The 23,437-nt window shown below is 46.5% G+C and overlaps 1 protein-coding gene across 2 annotated transcripts; it reads right to left on the bottom strand.

The window, feature by feature from the left end:
• Positions 1–12,860: 12,860 nt before the first annotated feature.
• On the bottom strand, positions 12,861–22,903 carry TXNDC9 (thioredoxin domain containing 9). Of its 2 annotated transcripts, none has more exons than XM_084639196.1 (5): positions 22,790–22,903; positions 20,703–20,921; positions 18,242–18,360; positions 17,049–17,303; positions 12,861–14,707 (listed from the first exon to the last, which is right to left on the bottom strand). In XM_084639196.1, exons 2-5 carry the CDS (start codon positions 20,901–20,903, stop codon positions 14,590–14,592), a joined length of 693 nt encoding a protein of 230 aa, XP_084495322.1. In that variant the 5' UTR covers positions 20,904–20,921; positions 22,790–22,903; the 3' UTR covers positions 12,861–14,589. The 2 variants fall into 2 exon arrangements, with proteins under 2 accessions (XP_084495322.1, XP_084495323.1); XM_084639197.1 differs by having other exon boundaries at positions 22,802–22,892.
• Between the last annotated feature and the right edge of the window lie 534 nt (positions 22,904–23,437).

Below are 23,437 nucleotides of genomic sequence, written 5' to 3'. Positions count from 1 at the left end.
CATGTGGCCAACTCCTCCTGCAGCAGGGCAGACTCTGCCAGCAGCCAAGCTCCTCGCCGGCCTCTTTCCCCAGCATGCTAGATTCCCTCCCCTCCCCTCCCTCTCCAGCTCTTGGCCCCGGATCAGCTGTTTGCCGTGCAGGAAGGATGGGGAAGAGTGGAGCCTCAGAGCGCTCCTCCATCCGGGGAGGAGGAGGAGGAGAAGAGACAGAGGCGGGGCCTTGGGGAAGGGGCTGAAATCGGGGCATACCACTTCCAACCCCTGCTGTGAGCACCCCCAGGACCCCAGTCCTCTGCCCTGACTCCTACAACCCCCTCAGCCCCCTACCCACCCGGACCCCTGCAACCCTTCACACATCCCCAGCCCCCTGCCCACCCGGACCCCTGCCCACCCCTACACTTCCCCAGCCCCCTGCCCTGACCCCTGCACCCCCCATACACCTCCTCAGCCCCATGCCCTGACTCCTGCACCCCCATATACCTCCACAGCCCTCTGCCCTCACCCTGCACCCCCCATACACCTCCCCAGCGCCCTGCACCCCCTCACACTTCCCCAGCCCCCTGCCCTGACCCCTGCACCCCCATACACCTCCCCAGCCCTCTGCCCTGATTCCTGCATCCCCCACATACCCAGACCCCTCCACCCTATGCCCTGACTCCTGAAGCCCCCCACATCCCCACCCCCATCCTGAGTACCAAATGGGAGCTCCTGCACCCCCACCACATTCCCACCTGAACCCCTTGCACCAAACAGGAGCTGCCCCAGGTAAGCGCTCCACACCCCAACCTCCTGCCACAACCCTGAGTCCCCTCCCTCACCCTAACTCCTAGCCAGACCCTGCACCCCAACTTTTTTTTACAATATTTGGAAAGATCATTAAGTGGTCTGTCGAGGCCCTCCACGGTTTTCAAGTGGTCTGTGGAAAAATAAGTTGGACTACAACAATCAAGGTACCTCACTTTATTTTCATTTACTTGCTATTACTTATAGGAAGAGGATGAAGAAGAAAAAAGAATGAAAAATGGGGTCGGGGGAGATAAGAGAGAATGTTCGTTTTCTTGGCTGGGTCCCAAGGGGGGGGCCCAAAAATGAAGCTGAGCACAGGGCCAGGGGGCCCCACTAACTCTCAATCCACCACTGGCTGTCACATCACCTGGGCTGGGGATACTGTGTCAGCTGATCCCCACAGTCTCCAACCTACCTGGGTGGCAGTAGAGCAGACATGGCCCTGCCCATTAGCTCCTCTCCACTCCCTAGCCCACCCACTCCTTGCTTCCCACTGCTTAAGTCTTAGCCCTCTCACTTTTAAAAATGATTGCTTGCTCCTCCTCCCCCACTCAGGCTTTTCTGGCACCCCTGTTTCCAGGTATCCAGTTTTAGACTGGAAACTCCAGTAGAAATGGGACCTGGGTGTCCGGTTAGCAGGCTGACTGGAAACTAAAAGTCCGATTATAGGAGTAACCACATTAGCCTCCGCTCCTCCCACTCCCAACACCCACCCCAGAGGGCTGGAAGAGAACCTGTCCTGCTGCTGCTGGATGTCACTGAGTGTGGGGGAGTCAGGGTCCTGCACCCCCCACTTCCTGCGATTCACCGTGACTCTCAGCCAGCCAGTGAAACAGAAGGTTTATTAGACGACAGGAACACAGTCAAAGCAGAGCTTATCGGTATGGAAAACAGGACCCCTCAGTCGGGTACTTCTTGTGGGGTAGGGAGCCCAGACACCAATGCTGGACCTCCGTCCGTTTCCCCAGCCAGCTCCAAACTGCAACCCCCTCCAGCCCCTCCTCTGTCCTTTGTCTCTTTCCCAGGGCAGGAGGCCACCTGATCGCTGTTTTCCAACACCTTCAGTTGGCACCTTGCAGGGGAGAGGCCCAGACCATCAGTTGCCAGGAGACTGGGTGGCAGCCATACACTGTGCAGAAAGCATCACACCTTCCTAGGGCTCTGCAACAATCACACACCTTTATCCCACCACCTAGATACTTAAGAAATTCATAGGGGAAACTGAGGCACCCACAGAGTATTCAGAGAAAACATTAAGAACAGTCCCACTTTGTCACACTAGAGGAGGGGCAGCTCAGTGCAGAGAGAGATGAAGAGAATGGGCTAGAACCAGGGAGAAGGTAGGTACCTGCTCTATGTGGGGAGGGTACCCCTGGACTCTCCCATGCTCCAGGGACCATCCCTAACTCGCGCCCCACTGTGCTTTTGCCCCCAGCCCCTTTTATAATCATTCCCCGGGGGGCCCACAAATATGTTTGGAGCTGGGCCCACAAAAAGTTAATTTGGCCCTGACCATTGGAAGGTACAGAGGTGGGTGCTGCGACATAGGAGTGCCCTGGGAGGCATCCTGTCCATGTTCTCAGTTTAGGACAGGACGCATCTGGTTGTCCCATGCTCCAGGGGGCAATTGAAGGGAGTTCCATGAGGAATTTTTTTAGAGACACTGGAGCAGCCATCAGTTGAACCACATGGGGGTAGAGGAGGCCCTCAGAAGGAACTGTGACAATTGTAGGGGCAACCCTGAGGTGGGGACAGATCAAAGGAATCTGGGGGGAAGGGGAGATTATGTGGGGTTGTAATGAGGTGCTTAATCTGTTGGGGGCAGGAGATTTACACAAACTGGGATTTGTACTGGATTTAGCCAGTTGGGTGTGTTTACTGGGGCAGACGCAGGACGGTCAGGGCTATACCATTCCTGTGGGGATAGCCACTATGACCATTAAAGCGGCACATGCCCTCCCACCACCCCCGGCTGGGTGGGAACACAGTCCTGTGCAGTCTAAGGATAACCTGGATTTTGGCAGGGGCAGCATGGAGGTACTGCTGGAGGGAGGGGACCTTCCCCCACAGAAACAGTATCTTATTCCTCGGGAGGCATTGGCAGAGGTGGGGGCAACTATTGGGGAATTGGAACAGAGGGGATTGATGAGAGCGGTTGAGTCCCCTTGTAATGCTGCTGGGTGGCCCGTGAGAAAGCCAAATGGTGCCTGGCGCCTCACTGTGGATTACAGGGCACTAAATGCTCTGGCCAATTCCCCAGCCTCAGTAGTGGCAGTGTACCCTGAAATGCTAGCCCATACTGGACCCCAATTCCGAATTTTCACTGTTTTGGACATAGCTAATGGGTTTTGGTCTCTGCCACTAGCTATCTCAAAAAGAAAAGGAGGACTTGTGGCACCTTAGAGACTAACCAATTTATTTGAGCATAAGCTTTCGTGAGCTACAGCATGCATCCGATGAAGTGAAATTGGTTAGTCTCTAAGGTGCCACAAGTATTCCTTTTCTTTTTGCGAATACAGACTAACACGGCTGCTACTCTGAAACCTAGCTATCTCATGTCAGTATAAAACTGCATTCACATGGGAGGGCAGACAATTCTGCTGGACAGTCCTACCCCAGGGATATCGGGACTCCCCTGCAATTTTTCACAGATACATGAGACAGGCTCTGGAGGGGGGTGGATTTAGCAAGGTGCATACAATATGTAGAGGACCTGTTGCTAATGTCAGAGACAGAGGAGGAAGACAGGAAACTAACCGAGCAGGTCCTGCAAGCTTTGGCAAGAGCAGGGCTGAAGGTCAATGGGAAAAAGGCTCAGACGGGACAGACAAGAGTGACCTACTTAGGAGTGAAAGTGTCCCAGATGGGAAGGGAAATCGATAAGGGACGGGTTCAATTGATCCAGTCCCTGCCACTGCCTACAGATGTTAAAAGCTTGCAAAGTTTTCTGGGTCTAACTGGATTTTGCAGGGATTTTGTGGCCAATTATGCAGAAATAGCCCAGCCTCTATTTGACCTAACCCGAGCCTCAACTTGGGAGTGGTCAGAAGAGTGTACTGAGGCCATGAGAGTGCTAAAGGAAAACCTTGCCAGTGCTCCAGTGCTGGCCTCCCTGGATGGGGAGAAACTCTTTTATCTGTACCCTTTGGTATCTGACACTACCATTGGTTGTACGTTAACACAGGAGTATGGAGCAAAGGACTGACCTGTGGCTTTTGCCTCTCGACTTTTGAGTGCTGTGGAACTGAAGTGTGGATGGTGTGAAAAGGTGCTATTGTGGGGGGGGGGGAAGAGATAGGGAAATTCAAATACCTGGGGGATAAGGAAATTAAAATACCTCATGGGAATGCAGAAAGTAATAGTCCGATCTCATGAACCCCTGCGGCTGTTAAACATGCATACAATCTTACAGGGACAAGTGAGTGGGCAGTGTATTGCCAAATGGTTGCTGGCTCTACAAGCAGAAAACATTAAAGCAGAAGTGTTAAAGGAACCCATAGTCTGGGTTGCTGGATTACATCTGGCTGGCACCCCACACCAGTGTGAAGCCAGCCCACGTAAAACCCAACATCAGGTGTTTCGGTAAAGGTGGACATCAGGTAAAGGTGGGGACACGGATATGGTTTTTGGATAGAAGTTGTAGGTATCAGGGGGATGGAAAAGTGCAGGATCAGCTGTTGTGGGAATCGGAGGAAATGAGACAGTCAGCACCACTGGCTTCTTACTAGAAGCAAAGTCAGCTCAGGAGGCAGAACTGGCTGTCTTGTTAACTGTGTTAAATGAAGTGGATCCCAAATTTGAGCCAGAATGTTGGGTGGTAGTAGATTCAGATTATGTATTTCGTAGGGTCACATTAATGCTGTGATGGTGGGCGAATAATCATTTCAGGGCAACAGATGGCTCCACAATCAAGCATGCTACCTGGTGGAAGCGAGTGGAGGAGCTCAGTCACTGTTTTACACGGAACAGTGTGGTAAAGGTGAAGGCACACAAGAAAACAGGACCCCTAAGCAAAGGAAATAATCTGGCCGATGTAGAGGCCAAGCGGGCTGCAACAGAGGCACCCCCATGGCCCTGGGAGCCAGAAGAGAGTGTGCCTGTCACAGTGTTAACAAGAAGCGGGGTGGATACAGATCGGGGAGGGCGAATTCGAGAGTTGCAGGAATCTGACCCAGGACTGGAAGGCATCGTGAAACTTGGGGACAGGCATGTGCCAAAGATGGAACTAATGGAAGGGATTTGGTGTGTCTTAACAACTGAGGGACCGGTAATGTTGTGCCCTCAGGGAAGTCGGACGGCTTTCTTAAGCTGGGTGCATGGGAGCTTGGCAGGGGGACACCCCGGGTTTGAGGAGGCACTGGGAACTTTAAAAAGGTTGTGCTGGTGGCCAGGAATGGCAGCTGATTTAAAATCACGTCTGGAACATTGTTTGGACTGTCACAGTTACTGCCCTTTGTCTTAATGAGAATAAGGGCCCGAGAATCAAAGGGCACAGGATTTTCTCCATATGAGGCTCTCACAGGAAGGCCCAGGGAACTGTGGGAAAATCTACTTATCCCAGTACCTGGGGAAGTCACTACACACAGCTTAACATAAGAATGGATTTGAACTCTAATTGACCATGTAAAACAAGTTATGACCTGGCAAGACGAGCAAGGAGCAGCAAGCCTGGTATGACCTGCCCGGGGAGCATGATCTACCCACGGTGGGAGATCTAGTGATGTTCAAGATTCCAGGTCAACACCATCCATTCCCAGCTCCTAAATGGAAGGGCCTCTATTTTGTCCTTGAAAAGGGCCCAGTCTGCTATTATTGGGTACAGAGAATGGAGGACAGGAGTTGGTTCACTGCATGCAAATAAAAAGGTACAAACAGGGTATTGGGAAAGGATGTGTAAATTTTGTTATGTGTGTATTACAGGTTAATTCAAAAAGGAGAAAAGAATGAAAATTCCCCGGCACTGGATGGAACAATTACTAGTGCTAATCACAATTGTCACATTTACAAATTCTGTTCAGCTCCCACAATGTGAAGTGTCAAAAGGAGGAAACACATGATGGCTACACATGCAACCTGTGGTAATAAAGCTAATGAAGACTATGGGTATGTCTACACTACCCACCGGATCAGCATGCAACGATCGATCCCCGCGCACTCTCCCATCAACTCCTGTATTCCACCGCCAAGAGAGGCACAGGCAGGGTCGACGGGGGAGCGTCAGCAGTCCACTCACCGCGGTGAAGTTATTCACGTAGCTGAAGTTGCATAACTTAGATTGATTCCCTCCCCCACCCCAGTGTAGACCAGGGCTAAGATAATCTCCCCACAGAAAGATGTTCCACTAATACTCCAACAGGAATTTGGCAGCGTTAGTATATGGTTTATGGATTAGATGGGGGAATCCCAACACAGTGGAGAATATCAAATTTATCAAGAAATATTGCATGGTACTCCCTGGGTGCTGCCATGGTTAATGAGAGTGGAAAACACAGTTACCCAGCTATGTGGTTTGTTACAGAGAGTCCAAAGAATATAACCCTCTGGTCTCCTGGAGCAAATGAACCCTCTTGGGAAAACAGGGCCCCACATTTAGGGTGTGATGTTACCATATGTAACCACAATGGTACTTCCATGGAAAATAATCCCCGAAGGTGTGATTGTTATGTACATATTACATTGGGTGTAAAATCCCCTTTGGGAAGCTGGCGGTATGATGAGTTAACCATTTTACAGAATGTAAGTCTACTGGTGATATGGATGCCAAGTTAGAAGAATCCAAATTTAAAGTAGCCACAGCCTAGAGCTGAGAATATTCCCCGATGAGCAAATATATGGGAGCCATTGTGGGAGCAGGTGCAGCCAGCACTTTTTAGCGTGTCCTTTCACTCTATTCTAGGGGTTGGATGCCCCAAGGCTTGGTGGGTGGACCAAATCCATCCTAATTGTAGTATGTACCTAAAAGGATTGAAACAACAATTCAATTGGTGGGTGAGGGGACACACCTGGAATCGTTGCTAGAAAGGGGATTGTGGGCAGCGGGGAACACGATGCTGGGTACATGGAATCTGGGGGACGAGTGGGTAACCAAACAATTAGTAAGCCAAAATGCGAGATTTCAACAACAAATTAATGAATTAATGTCACAGCAACTATCAGCAATTGCCACAGGGTGGAAGACAGCAGTAAAGGTAAACTTGCAGTTAACTCATTGGGCAGGGGACCTGGTGACATGGGTGGGGGATGGCTTCAGGAGATTAACATGGGGAGAAGTGTGTGTAGGTATTCATAATGCTCAGTTAATAATGGATATTATAAGAGATGCTTGGTCAGAACAATGGCCTCAGTATTAAATTGGGAGGCTAGCCCATATTTATCCACAATTGCAAAAACATACCCATCTACCTGGAAAATAACATCCCTGACTTGTGGGGACAGTTCTTGTGTAATTGTTACTATGATATCATGGGAAGAAAATGCAAATAAGGTGGTCCCCTTGAACCCTATGGGAGTAACTAGGGAAGAGGGAGCAAGTTGGGAGCCACTAGGGAAGGGGGAGCAAGTTGGGAGCCACTAGGAAATGGGGGGGGGTGGAATGGGGTAAATTGGACTGTCATCACATTAAGCAGTTGTATATCTAGAGGAGGTATATGGATGTGCCCCTCTCCTATGACTATGGAGGAGCAGGATCAATGGCCTATTGCAAGAGGGGGGCATTTAAGGATAATGAATATGAAGTACGGTGTATTCTGTTGGGAATGTATGCAGTCCTGCAATATAACACCAGGTGGCAAAATCCTTCCAGTATATGACCAAATTATGAACTTCTATACACTGCCACCTGGACTATGGTGCACCAAAGGATCAGTGGACTTAAACAGTTGAACCAGCACCTACTACCCCATGCCATACCAAGTAGTTGAATTGGTTTGGACAATACCAGATTTCACTGCGGATATTCAATGGACCCACAGTATGGACAAGAGTACACAAAGATTACAAGAGCAACTTGCTGCAAGTGCCAACAGTTGGACACACTTACAATACACACTACGGGATGGTGCTGACAAAATTTTAACCCTATCAAAGGAGGCGAAGCAGTGTTTTTGGTGGTGGCCAAGCTGTTGGACCATACTGCAGTCGTCAGGACTAGTGGTGGTGTTGTGGATTATCATAGCAGCTGATGTTTTGTTAACTGTATTTGTGTTATGTTGCATATGGAAATGATCAAGGGAGGCACAACCTCCTAGAGAACAGCCACTAATTATAGCCTTTAAGTAATGTAGTAAGCCCTCTCCACCAGTGTACTAGACAATCCAGACCCAACCTTCTCGGACCCTCTGTAATGGGAAGTCTGTAACACTAATTGGAATAGGTGTGGTATGCCCTTTCAAGAGAAGGTGCAGGGCACAGTACTACACAAGGGGCAGTGGGACAGATGGAATATCGACACCTTCCACCTTGATGCCTGGCCCTATCAGGAAGTGTGTCGCCATATATCCTATGCTTTTCCAGGGATACCTGGGCAGGAGGATCCCAAAAGAAAAAAGGGGGAGGAATGTTAGGATATAGACATTCAGGTCTGTCTGTAAAGGCCTATACTTTAAGATTTAGGTATATGTTTATCATTTAGCTAATTCATAGAATCATAGAATATCAGAGTTGGAAGGGACCTCAGAAGGTCATCTAGTCCAACTCCCTGCTCAAAGCAGGACCAATCCCCAATTAAATCATCCCAGCCAGGGCTTTGTCAAGCCTGACCTTAAAAACTTCGAAGGAAGGAGATTCTACCACCTCCCTAGGTAACGCATTCCAGTGTTTCACCACCCTCCTAGTGAAAAAGTTTTTCCTAATATCCAACCTAAACCTCCCCCACTGCAACTTGAGACCATTACTCCTTGTCCTGTCCTCTTCTACCGCTGAGAATAGTCTAGATCCATCCTCTCTGGAACCACCTCTCAGGTAGTTGAAAGCAGCTATCAAATCCCCCCTCATTCTTCTCTTCTGCAGACTAAACAATCCCAGTTCCCTCAGCCTCTCCTCATAAGTCATGCGTTCCAGACCCCTAATCATTTTTGTTGCCCTTCGCTGGACTCTCTCCAATTTATCCACATCCTTCTTGTAGTGTGGGGCCCAAAACTGGACACAGTACTCCAGATGAGGCCTCACCAATGTCGAATAGAGGGGAACGATCACGTCCCTCGATCTGCTCGCTATGCCCCTACTTATACATCCCAAAATGCCATTGGCCTTCTTGGCAACAAGGGCACACTGCTGACTCATATCCAGCTTCTCGTCCACTGTCACCCCTCGGTCCTTTTCCGCAGAACTGCTGCCTAGCCATTCGGTCCCTAGTCTGTAGCGGTTCATTGGGTTCTTCCGTCCTAAGTGCAGGACCCTGCACTTATCCTTATTGAACCTCATCAGATTTCTTTTGGCCCAATCCTCCAATTTGTCTAGGTCCCTCTGTAGCCTATCCCTGCCCTCCAGCATATCTACCACTCCTCCTAGTTTAGTATCATCCGCAAATTTGCTGAGAGTGCAATCCACACCATCCTCCAGATCATTTATGAAGATATTGAATAAAACCGGCCCCAGGACCGACCCCTGGGGCACTCCACTTGACACCGGCTGCCAACTAGACATGGAGCCATTGATCACTACCTGTTGAGCCCGACAATCTAGCCAACTTTCTACCCACCTTATAGTGCATTCATCCAGCCCATACTTCTTTAACTTGCTGACAAGAATACTGTGGGAGACCGTGTCAAAAGCTTTGCTAAAGTCAAGAAACAATACATCCACTGCTTTCCCTTCATCCACAGAACCAGTAATCTCATCATAGAAGGTGATTAGATTAGTCAGGCATGACCTTCCCTTGGTGAATCCATGCTGACTGTTCCTGATCACTTTCCTCTCATGTAAGTGCTTCAGGATTGATTCTTTGAGGACCTGCTCCATGATTTTTCGGGGACTGAGGTGAGGCTGACTGGCCTGTAGTTCCCAGGATCCTCCTTCTTCCCTTTTTTAAAGATTGGCACTACATTAGCCTTTTTCCAGTCATCTGGGACTTCCCCCGTTTGCCACGAGTTTTCAAAGATAATGGCCAATGGCTCTGCAATCACAGCCGCCAATTCCTTTAGCACTCTCGGATGCAACTCGTCCGGCCCCATGGACTTGTGCACGTCCAGCTTTTCTAAATAGTCCCTAACCACCTCTTTCTCCACAGAGGGCTGGCCGTCTACTCCCCATGCTGTGATGCCCAGCGCAGCAGTCTGGGAGCTGACCTTGTTAGTGAAGACAGAGGCAAAAAAAGCATTGCGTACATTAGCTCTTTCCACATCCTCTGTCACTAGGTTGCCTCCCTCATTTAGTAAGGGGCCCACACTTTCCTTGGCTTTCTTCTTGTTGACAACATACCTGAAGAAACCCTTCTTGTTACTCTTGACATCTCTTGCTAGCTGCAGCTCCAGGTGCGATTTGACCCTCCTGATTTCATTCCTACATGCCCGAGCAATATTTTTATACTCTTCCCTGGTCATATGTCCAACCTTCCACTTCTTGTAAGCTTCTTTTTTATGTTTAAGATCTGCTAGGATTTCACCGTTAAGCCAAGCTGGTCGCCTGCCATATTTACTATTCTTTCGACTCATCGGGATGGTTTGTCCCTGTAACCTCAACAGGGATTCCTTGAAATACAGCCAGCTCTCCTGGACTCCTTTCCCCTTCATGTTAGTCCCCCAGAGGATCCTACCCATCCGTTCCCTGAGGGAGTCGAAGTCTGCTTTCCTGAAGTCCAGGGTCCATATCCTGCTGCTTACCTTTCTTCCCTGTGTCAGGATCCTGAACTCAACCAACTCATGGTCACTGCCTCCCAGATTCCCATCCACTTTTGCTTCCCCCACTAATTCTTCCCGGTTTGTGAGGAGCAGGTCAAGAAAAGCTCCCCCCCAGTTGGCTCCTCTAGCACTTGCACCAGGAAATTGTCCCCTATGCTTTCCAAAAACTTCCTGGATTGTCTATGCACCGCTGTATTGCTCTCCCAGCAGATATCAGGAAAATTAAAGTCACCCATGAGAACCAGGGCGTGCGATCTAGTAGCTTCTGCGAGTTGCCGGAAGAAAGCCTCATCCACCTCATCCCCCCGGTCCGGTGGTCTGTAGCAGACTCCCACCACTACATCACTCTTGTTGCTCACACTTCTAAACTTAATCCAGAGACACTCAGGTTTTTCTGCAGTTTCGTACCGGAGCTCTGAGCAGTCATACTGCTCCCTTACATACAGTGCTACTCCCCCACCTTTTCTGCCCTGCCTGTCCTTCCTGAACAGTTTATAACCATCCATGACAGTACTCCAGTCATGTGAGTTATCCCACCAAGTCTCTGTTATTCCAATCACATCATAATTCCTTGACATCACCAGGACCTCCAGTTCTCCCTGCTTGTTTCCAAGGCTTTGTGCATTCGTATATAAACACTTGAGATAACCTGCTGATCGCCCCTCATTCTCAGTATGAGGCAGGATCCCTCCCCTCACTGATGTTCCTGCCTGTGCTTCCTCCCAGTATCCCTCTTTCCCACTTACCTCAGGGCTTTGGTCTCCTTCCCCTGGTGAACCTAGTTTAAAGCCCTCCTCACTAGGTTAGTCGCCTGCTCGCAGAGATGCTCTTCCCTCTCTTCGTAAGGTGGAGCCCATCTCTGCCCAGCACTCCTCCTTCATGGAACACCATCCTATGGTCAAAGAATCCAAAGCCTTCTCTCCGACACCACCTGCGTAGCCATTCGTTGACTTCCACGATTCGACGGTCCCTACCCAGGCCTTTTCCTTCCACGGGGAGGATGGACGAGAACACCACTTGCGCCTCAAACTCCTTTATCCTTCTTCCCAGAGCCACGTAGTCCTCAGTGATCCGCTCAAGGTCATTCTTGGCAGTATCATTGGTGCCCACGTGGAGAAGCAGGAAGGGGTAGCGATCCGAGGGCTTGATGAGTCTTGGCAGTCTCTCTGTCACATCACGAATCTTAGCCCCTGGCAAGCAGCAGACTTCTCGGTTTTCCCGGTCAGGGCGGCAGATAGATGACTCAGTCCCCCAGAGGAGAGAGTCCCCGACCACCACCACCCGCCTCCTTCTCTTAGAAGTGGTGGTCGTGGAACCCCCAATCTCAGGACAGTGCATCTCATGCCTTCCAACCAGCGGAGTCTCCTTCTGCTTTCTTAGTTATAGAGGTATAAAAGACAGAATCAAAGGAATAAGCCCTCTAGCACCATTGTTTGAAACAGACCTTAAATTCCATGTTTACTCAGAGTACTTCTTTAAGGGGATGAAATCACATGCATCTTACAAAATGGGCTAGCCTACTTTTGGTTTTGTTTACCAATTTTAGTCTGTATTTTAAGAAGGAACATACAGGAAGCACAGTCCTGAAGGTGTACACCTAAAATACATAACTGCATATCAGATTCAAACTAATGTGCATATTGTAACGAGGCTATGATAGTCTGAAAGTGAGACAAACTGAATAAATAACCATAAATGCCAAGATTTCAACAATGGCAATAGTTTTACTTTTCCTAAGGCCTGTACAGAGGATATAGTGTTTGGGGTGATGGCTAATAGTTACATGTTTTCCCAGTCTGCTCAAAGCAAGCAGAACTCAGCATACAGATGTTTGATTATTGTTGTGGCATATGAAACGACTAGTGAACCATTACATTCATTCATCTATTTCAGCAAAACTGGATGTAAGAACAGGATGATTACTGCAACTATACTTTGAGATCACACCACAAAACACTGTGTACTGATATGAGATTTTAATGCATGGAAAAAGTGCCTGTTTTGGCACTTCTCTCCCCCCAACAGAGACATGAATATCTAGCACTTGCATTGGTCTGAAGTGGGTTTATTGTTATTGCAACAAGATAACTGTTCCCCTGCTGTTAAGCTGAAATTTTAACTAGCATCTGTTCTTAAGAAGTCAAGAAACTTAAAATGTGTGATTTGCTGACAGCTCTATGGGTAAAAAGCATTACAGTCATGCTAAACTACTTTTAGAAGGAACCACCACCATCAGCATCCGAATTCAAATAACTTTATTTCAATGTACATGAATTGAAACAAAATATAATTGAGATTTACAGACTTGAGAGAAATATATTGCTGGGCTGGCCCATTGGCAAGTCTTCTTCACTACTAAGCTGTGAGACTGATTAGATTTCCAGTCTTCACCTTGCTTGTTAGGCCAAAAAGGAGCTGAAAGTGCCATACGCTTATTCCCCAAGAGGACTGCATTGCTCTGCAATTAAGAACTAGTGTTTATAAAAACTGAAGAAGAAACCCATCCACTCTTCAGCTAGATAAACTGAACTCCATGCTAGCCTCAGAGCTTCAATGAGAGAGCGACCTCTTCTGAAAAAATACATCTATTACTAAAATCCTACTTCACTTGAGCTATTGTGGAAATTGCAGCTTTCGAGTATTAGGCTTCCACTGCAATTTTGTTTTAAAATTAGCTTACTTTGCACAGTCCACAATTTTGCAAACATTTGAGGTTTGCAACACATGCTTTTCCCCCCATTAATACATTAAATGATCTTCAGTTCTACAGTGTTTTCCAGAGTTAGCAGAGACAGCAAAGCAATCACTATTGATCTTGCCTAATTCTGTGGATGCTGAGTGTACAGTATCTCGGTATGGACAAGTCTTCACAAAGCAGACAGGGCACGAAGGAGACCACTGTAGCAGGGCGTTCTGCACTCACATTCAATGCCTGTCATATGTAAATGGCTAAAGTGATGACTTGATTTCTGCAGTTGTGTTAAGACTTTTAGTCTTCTGAATTTTATATTGTACTGGTTACTTTTTTTTTTTTTAAATGAATGTAATATAGGTGCAAAATTTGCAGGCATATATAATAATTGAGTGTTTATATTGTTCCAGCAAATAGGTCTACTCTGGCTTTTCCAAATTACCGCTATTAAAAAAGGTCCATTACTACTTTTCTGCAATTTTCCATGTCTTGTCTGTAACTCGACCGCAATTATTTGAAGATCATCTCGCGATTCAGATAAGGCCTTACCTATTACTGAAGAGCAACAGTGCAATAAAATATAATGTACTGCCTCAAATCTAAAAACAAACATTGTCCCTTCTGATGTTCTTATCCTGCCTAATCTCTTGTACAAGCATCTGCTCTAAAATTCACAACCACAGAATTTATATTACATAACCCTGCAAGCAAGGGTGTTTTCAGTACACTTGTTGTGTGCTATTACATGCTGGCTCAGCTGCAACATGCGGTGTACGTACTTGGTAAATGGGAATTTCTTTTGACAGTCGACTTGAAAATTTACAAACGCTAAGACTGTTTTACAATTTATAGTCCAATGTAGTTAAGTTAGTCAATGCTACACTAGGGCACTATAAGATAAAGCAATGCTTTAAGATGCACTATTCCAGTAACAGTTATTTGCAATTCTTGCCTCTTTAAGTTTCCTTTATTGAAAATATGATAAATGGTATAAAATACGGAGATGTAGATTATGGAAATGTTTTGAAATAACAGATTAAATTTATGGTCAGTTCCCAGATGATATCTGGTTCAAAGGGGCTCAGATTTTCAACCTACTTCCAAAGACAAACAAATAGTTGGAATTTCTTCGAATGTGAATCAGTTTATAAAATCGTACAGAAAAATGGAGTACTATGTGCAAACATACTGAAATCAACAGACTTTATAAAAACGTTCCTAGAAATGTACCAAGCTTAAACAAAAAATGATATACAAAGATTTATAGCTGAGCTTTTAGTCATCATCAGAATCTGAATCATATTTTTTTCCTCTGATGGTTCTCTTGTCCAGCTTTGTGACACTGGTTCCAAATTTCTTTTGGCTCTGAAAAGGTGGGTCCATCAAGTTTCCACTAGAAAGAAATAAAATTTTGCTGTTTAAAGTGAAAAGGTAAAAAAAAATATTGACACCAGCACAGACCAGGAGAAGCTGTTAGTTCGACAAATCTGTTTAAAGAAAAAGGGGTTGGGATCAATAGTGGGTAGGAGGAGCATGTTCTTTCTATACCCTTAATCTCCCCTTCCACACTAAATCCAGAGATTGACAGAGAACGTAAGACTAAGACAGCAAGGTTGTACTATCTTGCTTATGCAGCTGCCTCCTCTAAAGCAAGGTTCTTGAAGAGAACTAGTCGGGAGCCCAGAGAGCAGGACATAGGAGACTAGGATTCCAGAGTAGTGTAGACGTACAGAGCCTCCACACTAGGGATGGGCAAACTTTTTGGCCCGAGGGCCACATCAGGGTTGCAAAACTGTATGGAGGGCCGGGTAGAAAAGGCTGTACTGCCCCGAACAGCCTGGCCCTGCCACCTATCCGACCCCTCCCACTTCCCGCCCCCGACTGCCCGCCTCAGAACCCCCGACCCATCCAACCCACCCTGCTCCTTGTCCCCCGAACGCCCCCTCCCGAGACCCCCCCGCCCCAACTGCTCCCCCAGAACCCCACCCCCTATCCAACCTCCACCCCCCAACTGCCCTGAAACCTATCTACACCCCCACCCCCTCACAGCCCCCCCCGGGACTTCCACGCCTATCCAACCCCCTCTGCTCCCCATCCCCTGACCACCCCCACCCCCCCAGAACCTCCGTCCCCTCTTCTCTGACTGCCCTCCGGGACCCCCTGCCCCTTAACCAACCCCCGCCCCCCTTACCATGCTGCTCAGAGCAGCATGTCTGGCAGCCGTGCCGCTTGGCTGGAGCCAGACACACTGCCCTGCAGGAGCGCACAGCCCCGCTGCCCAGAGTGCTGCCCGCGTGGCAGCGTAGCTGTGGGGGAGGAGGGACAGTGGGGGAGCAGCCAGGGGCTAGCCTCCCTGGCTGGGAGCTCAAGGGCTGGGCAGGACGGTCCCCGGGGCCGGATGTGGCTCATGGGCCGTAGTTTGCCCACCTCTGCTCCATGCAGATGGCTGTAGCCTACAGTGTACCCCTAGTTATCTGCAGGGTTTGCGGCTCATTTTACAGAGGGAGGGCTAATAGACCTAGATGGGAGAAACTCTGTAAGGAGAACCTAATACAGGTTTCCTCCCACCTCATCCCCTCCTCCAAGTTTTACCACATGAGGAATGGGCCAGCCCATCAATATTTACTAGATTCAAGACCCTATACCATTCACAGAATAGGTTTTCCCATATAAGTTACAATCCAGCAAGTCCACTTGTTCCTCATTTGTTGGATCCTACTAGTATATTCTCTTTGGCCAACCCCTCTCTGCTTGCTTGCTACTGGTGTGGAAGAAAGGGAAAAGGAAAGAGGAAGCGGACGTTCCCCCAGACACTCTTACAGATTAACGAAGTGCCCAGATGAAAACAGAGTTCTATAAAGGCACTGAAAAAATGCAATACTTAGACTAGGAGTGTGTTAACTATCGCTTAGCTCCCATGAGACTACAATATACTGTTCTCATTCTACTTTAAGAAAGAAGCACCCCGTTTGGAATGAAAATACATTCTACAATTTGGAGATTTAACATTCAAATAAAAGCAGATGAGTTTAATGGAAAACCTTCCCTATTTTTAATAACTTGGCTTTAAAAAAGTAAAGAATATTAAAAGCAAAAGAAGGTACGTTATCAAGGTTTACCTTTTAACCACATAAATCAGTAAATTCAGATTGCAGATCCCACAATATCCAAACTCTATCCCTGGTTTTTACTATCCATGTTTTTCCATTAATGATCACAAGACACAAGGCTGTGTGACAGTTCTTTGCAAATGCAACATAATAGAAATCATTTGCACTTTTTTCAGTAAGAGACTTTTTAAAGTCAAATTGTATTTAAACTACATTTTGCTATCACCTTGGACAGGCACATGCCCCATACCCAGATGAACAGTGCAAATGTGAAGATATCCTGTAAAGACTGAATTAGTTTGGGAGGAAAGACTGGGCCTTCAGCTGACCCATGAAGAAGCAGCTGTAAAGAGAGTGGGTGGGAACTGGTTATCTTAAAGCCCAAAGACCAGAGCTTTGTTTTCACTACTCTTGAGTAAAAAAAAAAGTTTTCCCAATACTTTCTCAAGAGGCACTTCCCTTGGTTTTCCTTGCCAAAAGTTTATTGCTGTAACAGCTGGATTATTAGCTCACTTTGGTCTTGGGCACACTAAACAACAAGATCAACAGAACCTTTATGCAAAAAAATGAATCTGTAAATATAACCCTCACACATTAACTTTAAAAACCAAATATATTAATTACCTGTAATTAATTATGTCTGAACAGCCTAATCTCCATTCTAAGGTTTCTGTGGTGAAGTCATCCGTATTACCAAGATCAGTAAAGCCAACAATAAAATCTTGCGTTTTTCCATCTTTTACTAGTGCTAGAGTGGGAATTACTTTGATGCCTAATCTCTCACACAGGAATGGAGATTTTTCAGCATTTAATTTTAGGAATTTTGTTTCAATGTGTTTTTTTGAAAGTGCTGCCAAATGCTTGTCTAATATCATGCATCTGTGAAAAAAAAATTCAAATACTCATGAGTTAGGTATCACAAAGGCCATAAATCATTTAAGTCTACTTCAGTGCTGAATTCTTGATTATTAAGGTCATAGTTGAAGAATCATTACAGACATAACTTGTTACTTTTGGTTTTACATTAAGGGAAAAATATTCAAGAACTTCAACTTACATTATCTGGATTTCAAGATTATCAAAATAATTGATTTGAGTTACTTTGACATTGTGGTGGTGGAACTTTGGATAACACATTCCTTCCTTGAAGCCTCTGGCTACTAGCAGTTCATAGGGAACGCTCTCATCTTTCATTAGGGTGTGTTCTTGCTCACACTGAAGTATTTGGGAATTTTGCTATTGAACTTCAGCAGGAACAAGATCAGGCCCACGTTTTTAAGAAGCAATTTAGTGAGATTTGTTCAGTGATTAACTATCAACACCAAATTTTTTCCTCTGCTACCAAGTTTTCCAATGACCCTTTTCTAGGAATAAACCCATTATTTCAAAATGAATTTTATAGAAATAAAACAGAAACGTCCCCTTACTCTAGTCTGTTTCCCAGCATAGCTGCTCAGCTCAATATTAATGAACCTCCTGCCTCAAAGCTAAGCAACTACGATGATGTGAAGCAAAATGCTCTCCTAGAAATCCTGTCCACAGACTGTAGTGAATATTTTCAGGTATCAGTTTACCAAGCTGGTCAACATAATCAGATGGTGTTCTAAAACAAGTCCCATGTTAAGAGTTTAGGATGCTTATTTAGTCTTAGTAGAAACATGACTGATTGCAGGCCCCCCAGCTCAGTGAGATTTGACAGACCTGTTGATTTTAAAACCTCTACATTCAGTTCCACTTGCTGCTTTTGGAATAGTTTATTTACTTTTACACATTCTTAGCATCACAAGAGTCTCTTTAAAATAAGGTATTTACTGTACCTGAAGGTTGTATCTTTATAGAAATGGCAAACCACATTTTTACTCTCTTTGACTTCTCGGAAAAAGTCTCTCTCACTTGGGATTTCTCTATATTCTCCATGTCCTTTTGAGAGCCATTCCTATGATCAGAAAGTAAAAAGTTAGTACAGTGTTTCTTAATTGTATTTAATCTATTCTGAGAACAATATTAGTTTTAGAGAAATCCCTAACATGACATGTTATAAAAATGTTTATATTAAATAAAAAAGACTGCCATCTGAAAGCTTAAATAAAAGATGAGAATCCTTAAAAAAAGAGGGGAAGGGCCAGAAGGGTTTTACTGGGAAACAGTTGGAAGTCAAACTATAGCAGCTAGACAGGAAAAGAAACTACTTTTCCCTCTTCTCCCCCTGCACAATGGATGAAAAACCACTGGTCTGGACATGGCTGCTGGGTTAACCTGCCCAAATATTTTTTTGTGGGGTAGAAGAGGAGAAGTTATCACTGCTTTGGTGAGAGCTGTAGTCCTTGTACAGAATACGATACACTTCCATAGTATAACCTCCTACAAAGAGATTAAAGCACCAGTATTCAAGAGAGGATATAAACCCCGAAATTCTTTCAATAATTTTGGGAGCCTCAAAATTGCAATACTGACTGCCCTCTTCTTAAAGTAATTGTATACTGAAAAAAAACAATCAAAGCATGGCACCTATAATCATTAAACAAAAAATATCACTGAAAGCATGACACAGTACACTTTAAAACTGATTTACTTTCAGTTGTCCCTATATAGAAAATGCAGATCAATACATTTGTAAAACTTGTGAAATATGCATTAGCATCTCAACATTATAAAGGTCACCAGAGGTGGCTTTACAACAGATACATTAAGTATTTAGATAATCTTTAAAATGCCAATTGTATACAAACGAAAAGTTCCTCAACATCTAGTTTCAGTCCAAATACCCCAACATAAGCCAGTTTTCCAGAACAACATGCACGCAATTATACACACAAAAATGCATGCTTGTTTACACTTACTGAATACAGAGTTACAATTTCACAAGGGAAAAGTTATAATTGGACGTGCAGTTGCAGTAATTGCATGATTAGGTGTGCAGATGTGTGCCTGCAATTTTGAAAGTGTAGTCCTTTATAATAAAAATTACTTTGCACTGAATGGAGAAGGATGGAGTAAGCTAGATATTTACAAGCAGTACTTGCTTTTCCAAAGCTAAATCTCAAGTTGCCTATTTTTTAAAGTTAAAACAAAGCAATTTTAACAAGATACCAGTGCAAAAAAAGCATGTTACCCTAGGAAGGAGTGAACTGAATTAAAAAGATGTCATGAATATCCTGAATGTCGTCCATGCTCATGGTGCCTAGTATAGACTAATTATTTTGATTTTATTTAATCAATACAAAGAAGAAGACAGAGTCAACAACAAACTAAACTGTTCAAGGAAAATCAGCAACAGAGAGAGAGATGTTACGTTATCAAAAAATATGTTCAGGTCTACCTTGAGTCAGAACTATTAAGATTCCATATCCCTCAGCATTCCAGCCTAACAATGACAGATATCCAGCTGCATCTACATCTCAAAACCTGATATTGGCCACTACCGTTCCCTTCACAACCGGAATGCCCTCTTTCCACCTCAGATCACTGCCCAGTTTCATAATTTTTGAGGCTTGACTGTACTAGGTAGGGAAACCCAAAGGACTTCCCTATTTGCAGCTCAAGTTCCACACCAGTTGTTAAGAAAACCCAAACTATGTTGTAAAAGATTTTTGGGAAACATCAAGATCAGTAGCTTAATGAGATGGTTGCAACAGCAAGGTAGGATCATTTTCTGCCCATGCAAAAAGTCATGAGCAAATAAGTTTTCTTCATATACATCCCAAAGTCTTACTGGATTGTGAGAAGCCCCTTTGCAGAAGCAGGATAGGTGACCAGCCCTCTAAAGAGCTGGGAGAGGACATGCACCATTCCTTTTGTAAAATGCCTCAAAAAACAGGGAGGGAGGGACTTGCATACTACCACAAGAAGACTTCAGATGTTTAGAAGTTTGGAGGAAGGGGATCCCTAAGGCCTGTTGGCATGTGTGCATTACTGGTGTTTTCAGTCAGTAATATCTGAGGTCTCAATCACCTGAATATTAACAATCAAATCCAAATATCAGTTTATTCGCTTACCCTTCTCTTAATCCAGAATTTTTTTTAAAAATACACGTATGTATAATTTTGATATAACCAAACTGTTCTAAATCAAGGCCTAAAAATTCAAGTGTGTTAGACCTGTTGTATTCTATGATTCTATGCCAAATTTCAGCCCACACAGCAAGTGTACTGTTATTCAACACCCACCCACCCCTCAGATTTTCTATCAAACACCAACAGAATCAACTATGGCGGTCTTTGCTATAGTGCATAAAGCATTCTTTGACGTTCAGAATCTAAAATGCTGCCAGAAAATTACTTGTTTCTGCTGCTGGGATTTCTTTAGTGCTTCAAGCCTCCTTTCTTTAAGGCGTTCCAATTCATCTTCATCCATCTGGTCCAATTTCTGAATCTCAGCATCCAGCTGTTCTTCTACTACTTTAGTAGTCTGAAGCATTTGATTTTCCAGAACTTTTGAAAACATTTCAACAGAAGTATCAGCAGCCATTCTTCTGGACATTCAGTACACTCCTTATAGCTGCAAAATACAATACATGAAAGTAGAGATGAATATCATAAAACAATACTTATTTTAAGCCTTTAGTTCATATCCTGATCAGGCCAGTCTCTTATCCATAGCGTGCTGTGTAGCAAAACTGGGGGTGGAGAAAAGAGAGACAGTGCCTATCCCATTAGGAACTAATATGCAGACAGCTGTTTTCTTCATGGGGATTTACAACTCTGTAGACAATACTTACACCGTACACACACAAGAACAAAGATTCCAGTCATATCCTGTTCTCTGACTCCCTAGGCCAGCTGCTAAAATAGCACATTCAGCTTGGAGAGGGAAGCCCAGGTTCACAAAGGGCACGTCAGTGTCAGTTTTAGGCATCACTGTGATCCACAACACCTCATTTCCGCCTAACTCTGCAGGTACCTAAACTCACTCAGTGACTAAGTTTTCAGGGTGGAAATTCCCTACATATGTTTCTGCCTGTCGCCATGTGCACTGCTGTCTCCCTGTAGGTGTCTGGCTACCTACCTATCTCATGCCTAAGGCCTAGCTGGATCCACAAACCAGGGGAGATAGGCAGAGGAGAACCTATCTCACCCATAGGTCCTGAACTGGTAAGCATGTGCAGAGGCTGCCTAATGCCACAAAACAGCCCGGGGAAGAGTGGGAGGTGGATCTCCCTCATGATCTTTAGCAGAGTGGATAGGATACTCACCCAGGATGTGAGAGAGCCCTTGTTCAAGTCTCCCCTCTGCCCTATGAGAAGAGATCTGAACAGGCATCTGCCACCTGTCATGTGAGTGAGAAACTGACTGCTCTGGGCAGAAGCATAGGCTCAATCTTTCTCTGAGGAGATCCTCCTTGTGTTGAATTTCAGACACACATCATATCAGGAATAAGGAGGAAAAAGAGCTGCAGGAACTCACTAAGTTTCCCACATAATGCTCCATATTTACTTTACTTCTAGTTATGTAGTGCTGTGTGGTGGTTTTGTAACAGGCTTACACAGCAGGGCGAGAACAAGACCATTCAGCTCAGGACCTGAACAGCCTGCAAGCCAGTAGCCACCTATTCGTGCTACAAAATAAGCTGGCTGCCTTACGTCCCATACAGCTTGATTCCACCTAGCAAAATGAAGTGAAACTGCTTTTCCGAAACACTCTGCCCATGTGGGCCGAGAGCAGGTTCCAAAACGAGCATCAGCAGCTCCACTTCCCACCAGAGGAGGTGACAAGGTGGGTGCCTGACGGGTGGCAATTTTGCAACAGAAAAGCTTTAGAAACAGACTCCAATGAGAAACTGCTGAGCTTGAATTAATATGCAAACTAGATACCATTAACTGAATGGGGTTTGAATGGAGCCTGGGAGTAGCTGGGTCATTACACACATCGTATCGAATAAATTTTTGTTAGCCTCTAAGGTGCCACAAGTCCTCCTGTTCTTTAAACGTGTGACAGGCATGCCCCCTCCAGCTGCTACCCCTCACAACTCCGGCCTATTGCGGCGCGGGGCTGGGGGAGAGGGGGCACCAGCACAGCCTGGCTGGCTGTAGGGCGACAGGGCCCCGAGCCAGGCAGAGGCACGGCTGAGTCTGCCCCGGCCAGGTGCCACACCCGGGGTCAAGGGATGCAGCAGCTAAACTCGACGTATTACGCATGCGCGGCTCGCGCCAGCTGCAACAGCTACATTCACCGGCTCCAACCCTCCCCGCCCCAGGCAAACGGCCGGTGTCAATCCCAGGCCCCCCCGCCCCCCCCCGAAAGGAGCCCGCAGCCGGGTCCCTGGGTCGGCAAGGGAAACGCTGCCGGACAGGACGGGCCGCTCGCAGTCCCCGCGCCGCAAGACTGGCGGCGGCGGCGCCCGCTCCCCTCGTCCGCGCGTCTCGCTACCCCAGCTCGTGCCTGGCGGCTCCGATGGTCCTCGAGCCGCCTCACACTAGGGAGGATGGTGGTGAGGGGAGAGGCCGCAGTGCGCACGCGCCTTCACGGCGACAGCCGCCTACGGAGAGGGCGCGAGACAAGGGCGCAGGAGGGACCCGCCGGCGCTGAGCCAGGCGCTCACTGCTGCCCCCGGCGCCCCCTCTGGCTGGAGGGCGAACAGCGGCAACAGGCGACACCCTCCGCTCTCATTGCCAGGCCAGCCCCAGACTCCTCCCTTTATTGCCCCCGCCTTACTGCCCAGCCCTAGGCTCGCGCCCTCACTGCACCCTGCTGCCAGGGCCAGAGGTGGAAATTTCCCACCCACTCCCTCCTCGGGCACAGGGGTGGGCGCTGTACACAGCAGAAAACAAGGCATGCTCTGATTCACTGGTGTCACCCAGTGGTTAGAGCACAGAACAGGGAGTCAGACTATGGGATTCACAGTCCTGCCACTGAACTGCTACCTGCCGTGGGCAAATCGTTTCCCCTCACTGCCCCTCACCTCCCCCCTCTGTAAAACAGGTACAACAGCGGCATCCTACGTCCCCGGGGTATTGAGAGAATTCATGTTTATAAAGCACTTTGAGATTACTGGGCAGCCAAGGAGAATTTCTCGTC

The sequence above is a fragment of the Lepidochelys olivacea genome (genome assembly GCF_965140295.1).
Source record: "Lepidochelys olivacea isolate rLepOli2 genome assembly, chromosome: 1".
NCBI lineage: Eukaryota > Metazoa > Chordata > Testudines > Cheloniidae > Lepidochelys > Lepidochelys olivacea.
Note: the sequence above shows the minus strand (reverse complement) of the source record. Positions and strands in the feature narration are given on the sequence as shown.